This window comes from Cavia porcellus, unplaced genomic scaffold (genome assembly GCF_034190915.1).
Source record: "Cavia porcellus strain 051 isolate PalLab524CR breed Dunkin Hartley unplaced genomic scaffold, mCavPor4.1 scaffold_4, whole genome shotgun sequence".
Taxonomy (NCBI): Eukaryota; Metazoa; Chordata; class Mammalia; order Rodentia; family Caviidae; genus Cavia; species Cavia porcellus.
Window position 1 is genome coordinate 8055134 of NW_026947487.1, and position 12523 is coordinate 8067656.

Here is a 12523-nt window from a genome sequence, read left to right on the forward strand (position 1 = left end):
CCTTCTTATCGGTACCAGGGATCGAACTCACGACTGTCTGCTTGCAAGGCAGGTGCTTATGCCTCTGAGCTAAATCCCCAGCCCCTCCAGACAGATTCTTTAACTGGCATGTTTTCTTTCCCTTTGATATCAAAAATGTTTAGAATTTGGGGTAAATTGATGAAAACAAAAGCTGTCCATCATAATTTGCTGGTCAGGTTAATAAATTTGCTTCACACTAAAGTTAAAATTGCAAATTATATTTTTTATACATATTATCAAGTGACTAGAAATCACTAAACATCACTTGTAACATAAATAACTCATTCTAAGTCTTCACAGAAATAGACCCTATTTTACTATCACTCATACAAAATGGACATGAATATTATATTACCAAAAAACAGGTCCTCTAACCACTTTTTTTTTTGTCTTTTTCCTTTTTATCGGTACCAGGGATCGAACTCACGACTGCCTGCTTTACAAGGCAAGCACTTATGCCGCTGAGCGAAATCCCCAGTCCCCTCTAACCACTTTTTAAAGGATGAGATACTTAGACTGAAATACACCAAATTATTAATATTTCTTCAAGGAACAGAACTGTCATGTAACAAGGAAAAATGTCACAACAATCTCTCAAACAAAGAAGTTAGCATTTGTAATATCATATGATAAAATATTAACTGGACGGTAGGGACATGATTGGTTGGGGGTTTTTTGGTACCGGGGATCGAACTCATGACCTTGTACTTGCCAGGCAGGTGCTTATGCCACTGAGCTAAATCCCCAGCCCAACTGGTTGGTTTTTGACCATGGATTGTTATATTATTCTTCAATTTAAAAAAAATACCACAAGAAAAAGAAAATCTCTGGTGAACGACAATAGAGAAACAGATATCTGGGGGCCAGGGATATAGCTCAACAGCACAGCACCTGCCTGGCAAGTACAAGATCCCAAGTTTGATTGCCAAAAAAAGAAGAAGAAAAATAGAGATATTTTTCATTTCCCTGAAGCCTACTGGGATGGACAAGGAAGGGCTAAAAGGGAATAGGAGGCCGAGAAGTCGAAAGGAACACAGAAAGTGAGTAAGGGTGGGCATCCTCAAGGGCCCCAACCCTCTGCAAATCCTAATGGCAGGAAAAGAAAGTGATGGCAGCAACAGCTGATTAAAAGTGGGAAAGGCACAAAGATGAGCGCACACTTGCCCACACACAAAAACATTTCCAGAAAGTCATTAACTTACCAGTATGTACTATAGCTACTGCAATCCATACACACTGTATGCTGAGGTTTGTCTTGCTTTTCTGATTTCTTAAAGTTGGTTAAAGGTATTTGCGCATCTTCATAATGTTTTTTGGCGTGGCCGTTCACATACCTTACAAAAACCAAATGAAAATTTACTTTACTTCTTTAAAAGTGTTAGATGAGAAAGAACAAGAGCATGCATTTAGTGATTAAGCTACTTACTTAAAATTTACTGTTTTTACATTAAAGTAAGACAGTCAGATCTTAATTATAGTCTAGACTAAGGCCAGGAAAGGAAAGGCATTATCTATGCAAATCAATTTCAGTATATTCGATATGATAACTTAGAAACACCTATGCCAAAGTTATTACTATAGTTTTGGGGGTTTGTTTAGTACTGGGGATCAAACTCACGACTTCACACTTGCCAGGCAGGCGTTTATACCGCTGAGCTAACTCACTGGTTTTAGTTTTTTTCCTTTTCTTTTAAGGTCTTCTCAGATTGCTAGCTGCCAATTTGATGCATCATCAAATAGAAGCTCTGTGAGTTAAATTACTCAACCCTCTCAATAGGATCACAGGCTTTGCTTGGGTTACCGCTTAATCTAAAACATGGAAGATGTGAAAACAAGAGTAATTTTCAATCTTACTTATCTTTTATTTGAATGCCCGAATAATCAGTGACACTCGTGGAAACATATTTGCTTAGAAACTATTAAGACAAAGCACAAATTATCTTATGATCATAAAAAGCTTATTTTTGTAGGCAAATATTATCTTAAGAGTATAAAAATATTTCTCTACATAGACAAATATAACCAAAGGTTAATTATGTTCACAGAAATTTTGTAACATTTTCCAACTCAGATTTAATAAATTATTTTATTACAATAAGCAAAAAGAAATCAAATTAAGGGTTCATATAAGCACATGGTATGCGCCCAAATTCATCAATACCTTTACTTAAAGATGGCAGGCACAATGCCATCATTGCCCACTACTGTGAAGACCCTCACAACACAAAACTTCCCAGCTCCTTGAACACAACCAATGGTAGAAGACAAGGCCTATCAGAAAACTCAAAACAGCCAAAGCAAATGTTGGTTTACGGCATCAAAGTAACAGATTGAGAAGGTTGAGGTGACATTTTCATCATGAGGCACATTAACTGTGCCGCATGGAACAGCACTTACCTTTGGAAAAGTAAGATAGGTGCAGAAAAGAAAGGTGCAGTACGAAGCGGGGAGCAACTTCAAGCCCACCTCTGTACCTCAGGAAAGCTGGCATTATGGACCTTAACTCAAAAACTTAATCATATTCCTTTCCTATTTTGTCGGTGTGCTTTAAAGACAACTAACATCTGGGTACACACAAGTCCTCTGTCCTCAAATGTAGAAGATAATGAACTTTAAAGTAAAGGATAGGCTAATAAACAAGACTGCCTTGGCTCAAAAGCAGGCTTTGCCACGTCCTGGTCATACGTGCTTGGGTGAGTTACTCAACCGTGCTCATCTGTGAGTGGAGATGTTAGTATTCAGTACAATATTTGTGTCTCATGGGTGGTTATCAGGTGATTAACTCATGGCTCAAAACAAATGAAAGTAATTATTTAAGCAGCATATCCCCTTACATATCTATCTACTCAGATACAAACATAAATGGCACATTAAACATGTATTTAGAGATAACGATAGGTCAAAAGATACTATTTAATTAAAAAGATAAACTGAGTGACATCGCATAGGTTCAATATCTAATTATTTTCTATTTTCATAACCTATATATGTTATATACCATGAAAAATGATGATAATCTTTATGAGAAAGAGTACCTTCAGGCCCAAAGAAAATGTAATGTAATACTGAGGGGCTGGGGATTTAGCTCAGCGGCATAAGCGCCTGCCTTGCAAGCAGACAGTCGTGAGTTCAATCCCCGGTACAGATGAAAAAAAAAAAAGAGAGAAAAATGTAATACTGAATGATAATAAATAACATTACTGCTTCAAGTCTTTGAAAACTGGCCATTTTCCCATAGTACACATACGACTCATTTGGTTACAATAACATAATTTCTGATGCACTAAATGTTTAGATGGTTCTCATAACTGACAGTGATAAAGTAAGAAGTATGCTTATCAATGACTTTAAGGTTAACAGTGCTTTGGCTAATGCCCAAAGACAATGGTCAGACATTAATGGCTCTGTATAAACTAGAAAACTAAAAGAAATGGATCCTCCATCTAGTTTTGGATTTTAGCTACTATAGACATTTTGGTGTACAGCATAAAAGGAAAAGTTTCATCATATGTGCCACATATTCTAGCAACCTCAAAAATTTGAGAAGTTACCTAAATGTATCAGTGTTATAAAGACCATCAAAATATGTAACTCAAATATCTTATTGATAATCCACGATTCCTAGTTGGAAAAAATTATTCAATTTAAGACTTCTTGGTAAAGCAAGTAGTCTAAAATTACTGAAAAATCAGTAAATTTGGCAATCCACACCTAGAATTACATGATTAAAAAAATTAACCAATCAGTTATGTAAAATGAAGATCCAAAGTCAGGCTACCTTAATTATATGTTCAATCTGCTTAATCATATTTCTCTGAAACTAAGTCAAACTTCTAAATTTAACTTTGCCTGCAACTGGAAACAGTTTACTTACAGTCCAGCAATCTTTCAATTTTATTTTTCTAAAGCCTAATTAGGAAATTACTTGTTGCTTGCTTTGTTGATTTGTTTTGTTTTGCTTTTTGAGATGGCATCTTGCTATGTAGTTCATCCTGGCCTTGAGCTCAGTATGTAGCCAAGGCTAGCCTTGAACTTTAATAATCTTCCTGCTTCAGCTTCCCAAGTGCTGGGATTACAGGCATACTCCACCATGTCCAGTTTGTTGCTTACTATTAAAAACACTAATCCCTTTAAATTTTTCTCAAATTTCTGAGGTCTTTTCATTAGCTTATAAGCTTCAGGATTTAGGTATAGAGCACTATGAGACAACTGGAGGACAAAACTACACATATTTTATTGCATTATAATTCTCACCTCTCAAAATCTAGGAGAGGAATCTGTCTCTTCAAGTGCAGAATTTAAATGCTTCTACTTTTCTTCTTTTTTTTATTAAGTTATCTGTACTGTACAAAGTATTCTCAGGTTCCCCAAATCCTAGAGATTTTAAAACCACAACAGCCACAATTAAGATAAGCAGTTCACATTTTCCAAAGGTACTCTTAAGTGTACATGGAAAGAATACTGGACTTCAAGATTTAAAATGTAAAAAATCAAGTTAACTGAACAAAATGCTCTCCTTGTGCAATGAAGATTTAAAAGTGACAATGGGAAAAATTTTTTCAGACAAGTACAACATGGATATCAGCCTATGATTTAGTACGATTTCATACTCCTTGCTGTGAAGCTATTAACTTTTAAAGTAAATCAAAGTAGACTTTCTATGTTAAAAGAGCAGCAGGAATAAATGTGCTACAATGGCTGAAAGAACTTAGAGGTTAATATTTGAGTTTGTGTTAGCAAAAAAAGAGGTCCTGGAGTATTTATCATTTTGAAGTCAAGGACTGGAAAGTAAAGCTGAAGGGTGAAACAGGTGGGGTGGAATAGAAGAGGTTAAATCCATGGAAAACAAAATGTTTTAATGGAACAGCAAACTAAGTGGTATATCTTAGGTAGGAATAACTGATAAACTCCCTTATGTGTAAATATTTATTTTGGGACACTTTTATCCTCCAGGACGATCTGACATTGGATTCAGAAGTCAGTGAAAGTAGGGTTAGAACAGGCGAGAGGTAAGACAAGCCTAGCGGAGCATTAATTAATTCACTATTTCAGTTCACTGATGAGGGCAACACTCCACCATGACCAGCGTGTCCACTGTGCCCCCTAAAGGCTTAGAAAACGATCATCAGGTAAACTTTTATTTCAAGATTTAAAAGTTTCCTCATTTTATCTCTCCAATTCAGTATTACTAGTAGGTAGTCTTGATCCTCACTTCTTCTATTTATCAATGTGATATATTTATTTCCCTAGATTTTCCCCCAGCTGCATCAGAAAACAAAGTAATTCAACTGGATATCAAAATCCTACAGAGAATTATGTACTATGACTAGCTGAAGTACAAAATAAATCAATAAACTTTGACATCGAGCTTAAAGGCAAATTTTAAAAAGCAAATAGAACAGTGAGGTAGTAAGTATGTCACCTACCTTCCACAGTGGACACTTGAGCAAGTCAAACAGACCCAGGGGCTTTTGTTGGACCGGCACACTAATAAAAAGAAAAATACAATGTAGCAACTGTGTCATATTATTCCCAATTTCTTCCCTCTTCCGTGCATATTTTGTGATAAACTCTATGGCTGCGTAGGTGCACTAAAATCACAAATTCCTGCTTTGTGAGTGCATTTTCACAAAATGGCCACCTAATTAAAGTTACACTGAAAAGAACTTCAGTGCACATCCTTGCAGCTGCTCATTTTAATTGTTGACTCAATTCAAACAGCTTAAGCACAAGTACCCACACATTTTTGTCCTTTATTGTTTATTCCCTTTTACCATGATCGCCAACAAGATAATGAAAGTCCATTCAAAACATTTTTTTGAAAGTCTAACTTTTTAATCATGTATCTTTGCCATGCCAGTCATACACCACTATAAACAACAACCTTTGCAGCTTATGTAGCAAGAAGCATAACCTAAGGTTTCAATTAGGAACAGTAAGGCTAGTTTTCAAGAAATTCTCAGTTGCACAAAATAAATACCTGCGCATAATTCTTAGTGTTGATATAATCAGGGCATTATTTTATTTTAAGCATTACAGGGCTGGGACAGACAAAAAGGGTATGTGTAGAAATTTTTAAATGCTAGTTAAAATCTTTTTACTGTTTATTCAATTTTTTTAAAAAGATGTTCCACCATTTGCAGTAACACATACTTGTCTATACTGCTCACAACTCAGGAGGCTGAGGCAGGAGGATCACAAGTTGGTGACAACCCTGGGCAACTTAGCAAGACTTTGTCTCAAAGTAAAATTTTTTCAAAACTGGGGATATAGTTTAGTAGCAGAGTGCTTGAGGCCCTGCATTCAATTTCCAACATGGGAAAGAAAAAAAAAAAAGGTCATGATATAGCAATGGTTTTTAAAAGGAGAGCAATATATTTTAAAAAAAAAAAAAAAAAGGAGAGCAATATAGTATCACCTGTAAAGCTTTCTCAAAACACTTCTGTTCTACTCAGGCAAAGATCAACACTGAGGCTAAAAAAGAAGCATAGCGTACATGTGTGTTTCCAGGAGAGCAGCTTCCCTAGTGTCACCTAACACAGCAGATCAGGAAGGCACTACGCCCTTAGAATCATAATAAATCCACTTCGGGACACACCGTAGATGAAACACTTGCTGAAAAGAAAGTTCAAATATCCTAGTTTAAGATGTCAAGCTATTCCACTACTTCCTACTTTCATCTCTTTTGCATTATCACATGTAACAAGGCTCTCTCACATTTAAGAAAAATTAACCAAAACTATATATAAGACATACCAGGAACTGTAAATCCTTTTAGTGCATAATGAAATATTAATAAATTCTCCCAAAGATATTAAAGTATCATTGTTTGACCTGCAGATGGCTGTAATTAGGACCCAAATTTTGTGGAATCACAGATTAACTCCTAGATGTTTATTTTGCAAAGATAGTATCTATTCAGACAGCTCCCAAGATTCTGATTTTACAGCTCTGTGGACAATAATTTTGTAGCTAGGCTACCAATTTTATTCCAGGGCTCTTTTTCAATGTCTGTATCCACTCCCAAATGCTTTTGGAACCTGCTCTATCTTGTAGTGGTTTCCTCATTAGTGAGATAAGTAAGTCTTATCTATGTTCATTCTGTATCTGGATGAGAGGGGAGAAGGGAGGAAAGGACACAGGACAGCAGAATGATACTCCGCCCAGGGCACTCTCCTGTCTGGCTACCACAGGGCTCTGCTTTTGAACAGCAACACAAAATTCTTCCAGTTCACCAGTGCCATGCCCTTTCCTCCATGCATTCACACCTTTACCTTCACTGACAAGGCCATCCTTGAAGACATCAGAGTTTTTGGCTTACTGGCGTTCAATTCTATTATACATGCATGTCAGCTGAATGACAGAAAGACCTAGAAGAATAGGTACCAAACTGCTAGAGGTAATTACTTCAGGGAGATATGTGGGAAAACTGTGAGGCAGGACTATTGGGGTTTTACCCACTTCTTTTTTTTTTTTTTTTTTTTTTTTTTTTTTTTTTTTTTTTTTTGCAATCTCTGCAGTGTTTTCTCATGTTTCAAGAATACAGTGCAAACTGGGCATGGTGGCATAAATCTCTAATCTCAGCACTTGGGAGACACAGGAGGATCACTGCAAATTTGAGACCAGCCCAGGTTACAAAATGATCTAGGTGGAATGTGGGTTGGGAGACAAGAACCACCTCCACTCCCATTCCCACCCCCATTCCACAACCCTCCCACCTGCTGTGCAGGCAGTCAGGTGATTCAGAGGAACAAAGGCTGGAGAATAGCAACTAAGGTACAGAAATAACTTAATGCTTGTACTGACTGATTGACTTGATTGACTTTGCAGGCCTGGGGCTGGTATTCGGAGCATCTGTTTACAGGATAACAATATGCCAACTATGGGGGATTTCCTTCTGTCTTGTTTTTGAAATTCAATATTGTTCTCACAAACAATTTTGAGATCTTATTTTCCCACTATTGTTAAATTTTTAAATTAATAGATTTCTTCCTATTTAGAACAGGTTACATATATGTACTCTTAAGATATCAATTATTAATTTTTTAATTTCTAAATTTAAAATTTTTAAACAGTATATCCTAACACCAAGGGGAGGATAGGAAATAACTGCTTAACAGGTACAGAGTTTACTTGGGGATGATAAAAACATTTTGGAGCTAGATAGAGGTAGTGATTGTTCAACAATGGTAAATGTACTAAATGACAATGAATTTGTTTGGTTTTGTTTGTTTTAGTTTTTTTTGAGACAGGGTCTCATATTATAGTTCAGGCTGGCCTTGAACTCACTGTATTGCCCAAGCTGGCCTCACACTCATAAGGATCCTTCTGCTTCAGCCTCGGAGTGCTAAAATTACAAGTGTGTGCCACCATGTCCACTTTCTCTTTAAAATGGTTCATTTTAGCGCTTGGGAGGCTGAAGCAGGGGGATCATTGCAAGTTCAAGACCAGCCTGGTCTACAAAGTAAGCTCACAGCCAGTCTGAACTGCATAGTGAGACCCTGTCTCAAAAAGACAAAAAAAAAGGTTCATTTTATGATGTGTAAACTGCACCTCTGTAAAGTAGACACACACATACATAATGCAAATATATAGATAGGACTAGAGAAAAGTAAAAGGCAATAAAGTACTAACCCCAAAAAACACTGGGAACAAATGACTATACCTATTAGGGGTCTGTGCTTGTTTGTTTTGTTCTGACACAGTGTCTTGCTGTGTAGTTCAGGTTAACCTTACTTCACTGTCTAGCCCACGCTGACCCTGAATTTGCAGCGGTCCTCCAACCTCCACCTCCTGAGTACTGGGATTGTGCACTTTTCAATAAATCTAAAAACATGAAACAAAGCTCAAGTGCAAAAGAAAAGCTTCACTTTCTGAGTCAAGAGATTTTTTTTTTTTTTTTTTTTTTGGTACAAAACAGTTTAGAGGGGCTGGGGATTTAGCTCAGCAGCATAAGCTCCTGCCTTGCAAGCAGGCAGTCGTGAGTTCGGTCCCCGGTACCGATAAAAAGGAAAAAGACAAAAAAACAGTTTAGAGATGGTCCCAGGAGAGGGAAAGCTTGCAGACAGTGGGTTAATGAGTGGGCTCAACTGAGCACAGTCCTACTGGGGACCTTTCAAGAGACTCCTAACTGACTGCCAAGGGAGAGGAAAGCTGGAATGTTTCCCTACCAACTTTCACTTCAGCCCTGCTCTGCCTCCATAACCCTGAAATACCCTGACGCTGAGAAATGCAGGTCACCCTAAGTGTTGATAGAAGCTTTACGCAGGGGCTAGCATTTAGAGGAGTACCCAAGGGCTGAGGGAAGTTTGCTGACACTGGCTCCCACGCTGTTTCTCTTTTTTTTCTCAATTTTTTTTTTTAAATTTTAAAGACAATACAAAACCAAAGATAGAAACAACAAAGAATTTTTTTAAAAAATAGGAAATTAACACTAGTTAATATATTGCATATTGTTGCCTTTAAAGCAGTTGCTCAGGTTACAAGATTTAGGTATGAAAAAAATGATCAATGAGGGGCTGGGGATTTAGCTCAGCGGCATAAGCGCCTGCCTTGCAAGCAGGCAGTCGTGAGTTCGATCCCTGGTACTGATAAAAACGAAAAAGACAAAAAAAAAATTTAAAAAATAAAAATGATCAATGAGACCACAAACTGTTCTTGATGAACTTATAGAGCTCAGTAGTATAGTGATCTATCTTGTCTATATAAAGACATACATATATATATGTGTACCTATATACAAATAAGAGAGCTTATATCTTCTACCACAAACATTTATGCTAAGAAAGTTACTATGAGATAGGACTATTGACTATTTAGATGACAGTGTCCCTGAGGACATACGTGCTGTCGGACCAGAAGATTACCGAAAGGCTAGAAAACTAGAATAGGGTGTGATAAGGGGGTCAGGGAAACTGTGAAGCCAGTGAATGGAACCGCTTTGGAGAATATTGACCCTGATCATGCACACCTTACTCAATTTAAGAATCTTCAATGTACCCAAGATCATTATATTTTAAAACGAAAGGAAAATACACCAAGTAAAGTAGTACGTGCCTGTAAGCCCAGCACTCAGAAGACTGAGGCAGGAAGATTACTGTGGAGTTGGAAGCTAATACGCCAACCTGGACTACATGATGAGTTCAAGGGTTAGGATAATCCTAACCCTAACACTAAGCTGGGCATGATGGTGCATGTCTATAATCTCAACACTCTGGGAGGCTGAGGCAAGAAAACCACAAGTTTGAGGCCAAGACAACTTAGTGAGTGACAACTTTTCCAAAACAAAAAATAAAAAATGGGCTGAGGATGTAACTCAGTGAAAAGGCCCTGCATTCAATCCCTATTATTGCAAAAAGAAAAAAAAAGAAAATAAAACAATGATAGCATAAATGAAAGAATACTACAAATAACTTTTAAACCATGTATTTTAATCACTGTTAGGGGAAATACAAAAGTAAGTTCCAATATATTAAAATGTTTCAAAAGTTTATCTGTAAAATGAATAGTTTCCATGGCGCAGAATTAAAATTTTCTAGACTCTTCCATAAAACAATACATGGGGCCTAACACAGGTAAAAATCTCAGACACAGACACAAAATAAAGTCACACGTGACCAATAAAAATACTTTAAGCTCAAAATATGTCTCTACTGAACAAACCAGAAATATCAAACCAAAGGGCCTTTTTTATATTTTTTATCTTAAATGCTGATGCAGAAGGGAGGGAGATGGATGAACACTTTACCTCTAGGAACCTGTAAGTCGTCCTTAGTACGTCTCATTACATTGCAAGGTGGTGTCACAGAAAAGGAACCAGACAATGGATTTATGCTGGCAACAGCAGGATCACCAGGCATCTCGGAAGCAGCATCTGCCCTTTATTCAGATTATAAATTGTCCTCAAAGAAAGTCCCACCAGCAAACTACTCCTCCACGGGTGGGTTCGGCCACCCCTGAGCTCATTCTCAGGCATCTTAGAGCGCAGGTTTGCACAGGGAGACTCCTTTCCCGCCCTCCTCCGCGAAGCCTCAGCATCCTCCTCTACCCTTCAGTCTCCCCGCTTCTTGTAGGCAGTGGGGCCCTGTATCTGGAGACAGAGAACCCGAGCCTCTGAGCTAGAGCCCGTCCGGAGGCAGGAGCCGCACTACAGATGGGCAGGGGAAGTAGACGCCACAGCCAGGCTCTAAAACATCCTTAGACTTGTCTTCTTCCCACAGCTTCTACTTCCCTGGAAACCAGGTGCTCAGGGTCAGAGAGGAGGCATCAAAGAGATCTACAGATCAAAAGAGGTTTTGCCAACTGCTATTCGTGAACTGAAAAAGATGTGTGAGAGACAAGGCAGAAAATTAGGAAGTTTATATTCACAAGACAAAACAGTAGCTGAATATAGAATGTTAATTTTTTCTGTATAACCACCAATTTTCACCTAATAGACTACCTGTGATAGTCAAAGCCTAACAATAATTCTGGAATTCTAAACTTTGGTAAAACATCATGTATTACTCCTTCTGATACAACTTCATCACTGTCTGTACACACAAAGTAGCACATGATACACAGCCATTTATACTGCATCCATTATTCAGTAGCTGCTTCAACTAGGAAAGAAAGCTTCTCCTCAAGAATTCAGAGAGCTGAGGATCAGATGACCAAGACTCTAGTTCCAGTTTTACCATTACTCAGGACAAAAGTAAGAATACCACCGCGACTCTGAGCCTATCTTAGTTGTCACATAAACAGCAAGGAATGACCAGGACCCTTCTGATTATAAAATTATACAGACAACTTAAGAATTGGCAAAAGTCAGACAAAACAATCATGTTGTCCTCCCCCATAAAATTCTCCCAACTTTATTTTCCTAAAAGGATTATCAAAAAAGACAAACTGCTAATGTAATATAATTTTCTAGACCAATGGTTTCCAGGTTTTTTCCTGCCTCCCATCAGCCCTAAAAAGCCAACACATGCCAACCACACTGCCCATCAGCAATAGCAACTCATTGTAGTGGAGTACTGGGAGGAGTAGGGGGTCACTGTCCCAAACCTCACCAACACACAACCATGACAGGAGGATATGGACCCCTGTCCCATGAGCAGTTTCTAGTAAAACCCTGAAAACATGAGCAACCCAGAAGAAAACATTCATGACATTTCTTTAAAAGTAACTTCCTGTGTGTTTAGTTGATATTTGCACAGCAATTGTGTGCCAAGTACCATCACAGCCACCTTGTGTCAGTCACTGCACTGGAACCCTGTGTCCAAGGAGACAGGAACTCTTAGATGGCCTGCTTGGTAGATTAAGAAACTAAAGCAGACAAATTAAACAACATGCTGAGTAAGACGCAGAGCTTGAGCTCACCTTCAGACAGTGCTTGAAAGCATGGGCTGTGGCAAAGTAGTAAGTCCAGAAAAGTGTCACTTTTGTTGAGAGGTGTTGTGGTCAGGGGTTGTACACAGAGAACAATCAGGATCAAGACATGGAGTTTATAATATTATTTTTA

General features: G+C 37.9%; 1 protein-coding gene across 8 annotated transcripts in view; it reads right to left on the bottom strand.

Annotated features, from left to right (window-relative positions):
• The window catches only part of Usp3 (ubiquitin specific peptidase 3), an 80181-nt gene that overhangs the window by 44480 nt on the left and 23178 nt on the right, over positions 1-12523 (bottom strand). For 2 of the 8 annotated variants that reach the window (XM_013141400.3, XM_063246777.1), the window contains exons 2-4: positions 5448-5508; positions 4276-4395; positions 1224-1355 (exon numbers count right to left, since the gene is read on the bottom strand). In XM_013141400.3, the coding sequence (XP_012996854.1) occupies positions 1224-1252 (29 nt within the window). In that variant the 5' untranslated portion in view covers positions 1253-1355; positions 4276-4395; positions 5448-5508. Of the gene's footprint in view, positions 1-1223; positions 1356-1639; positions 1662-1686; positions 1831-1875; positions 1934-4275; positions 4396-5447; positions 5509-12523 lie in introns of those variants that run through there. The other 6 variants (XM_063246780.1, XM_003477647.5, XM_063246778.1 and 3 more) reach the window with 5 other exon arrangements.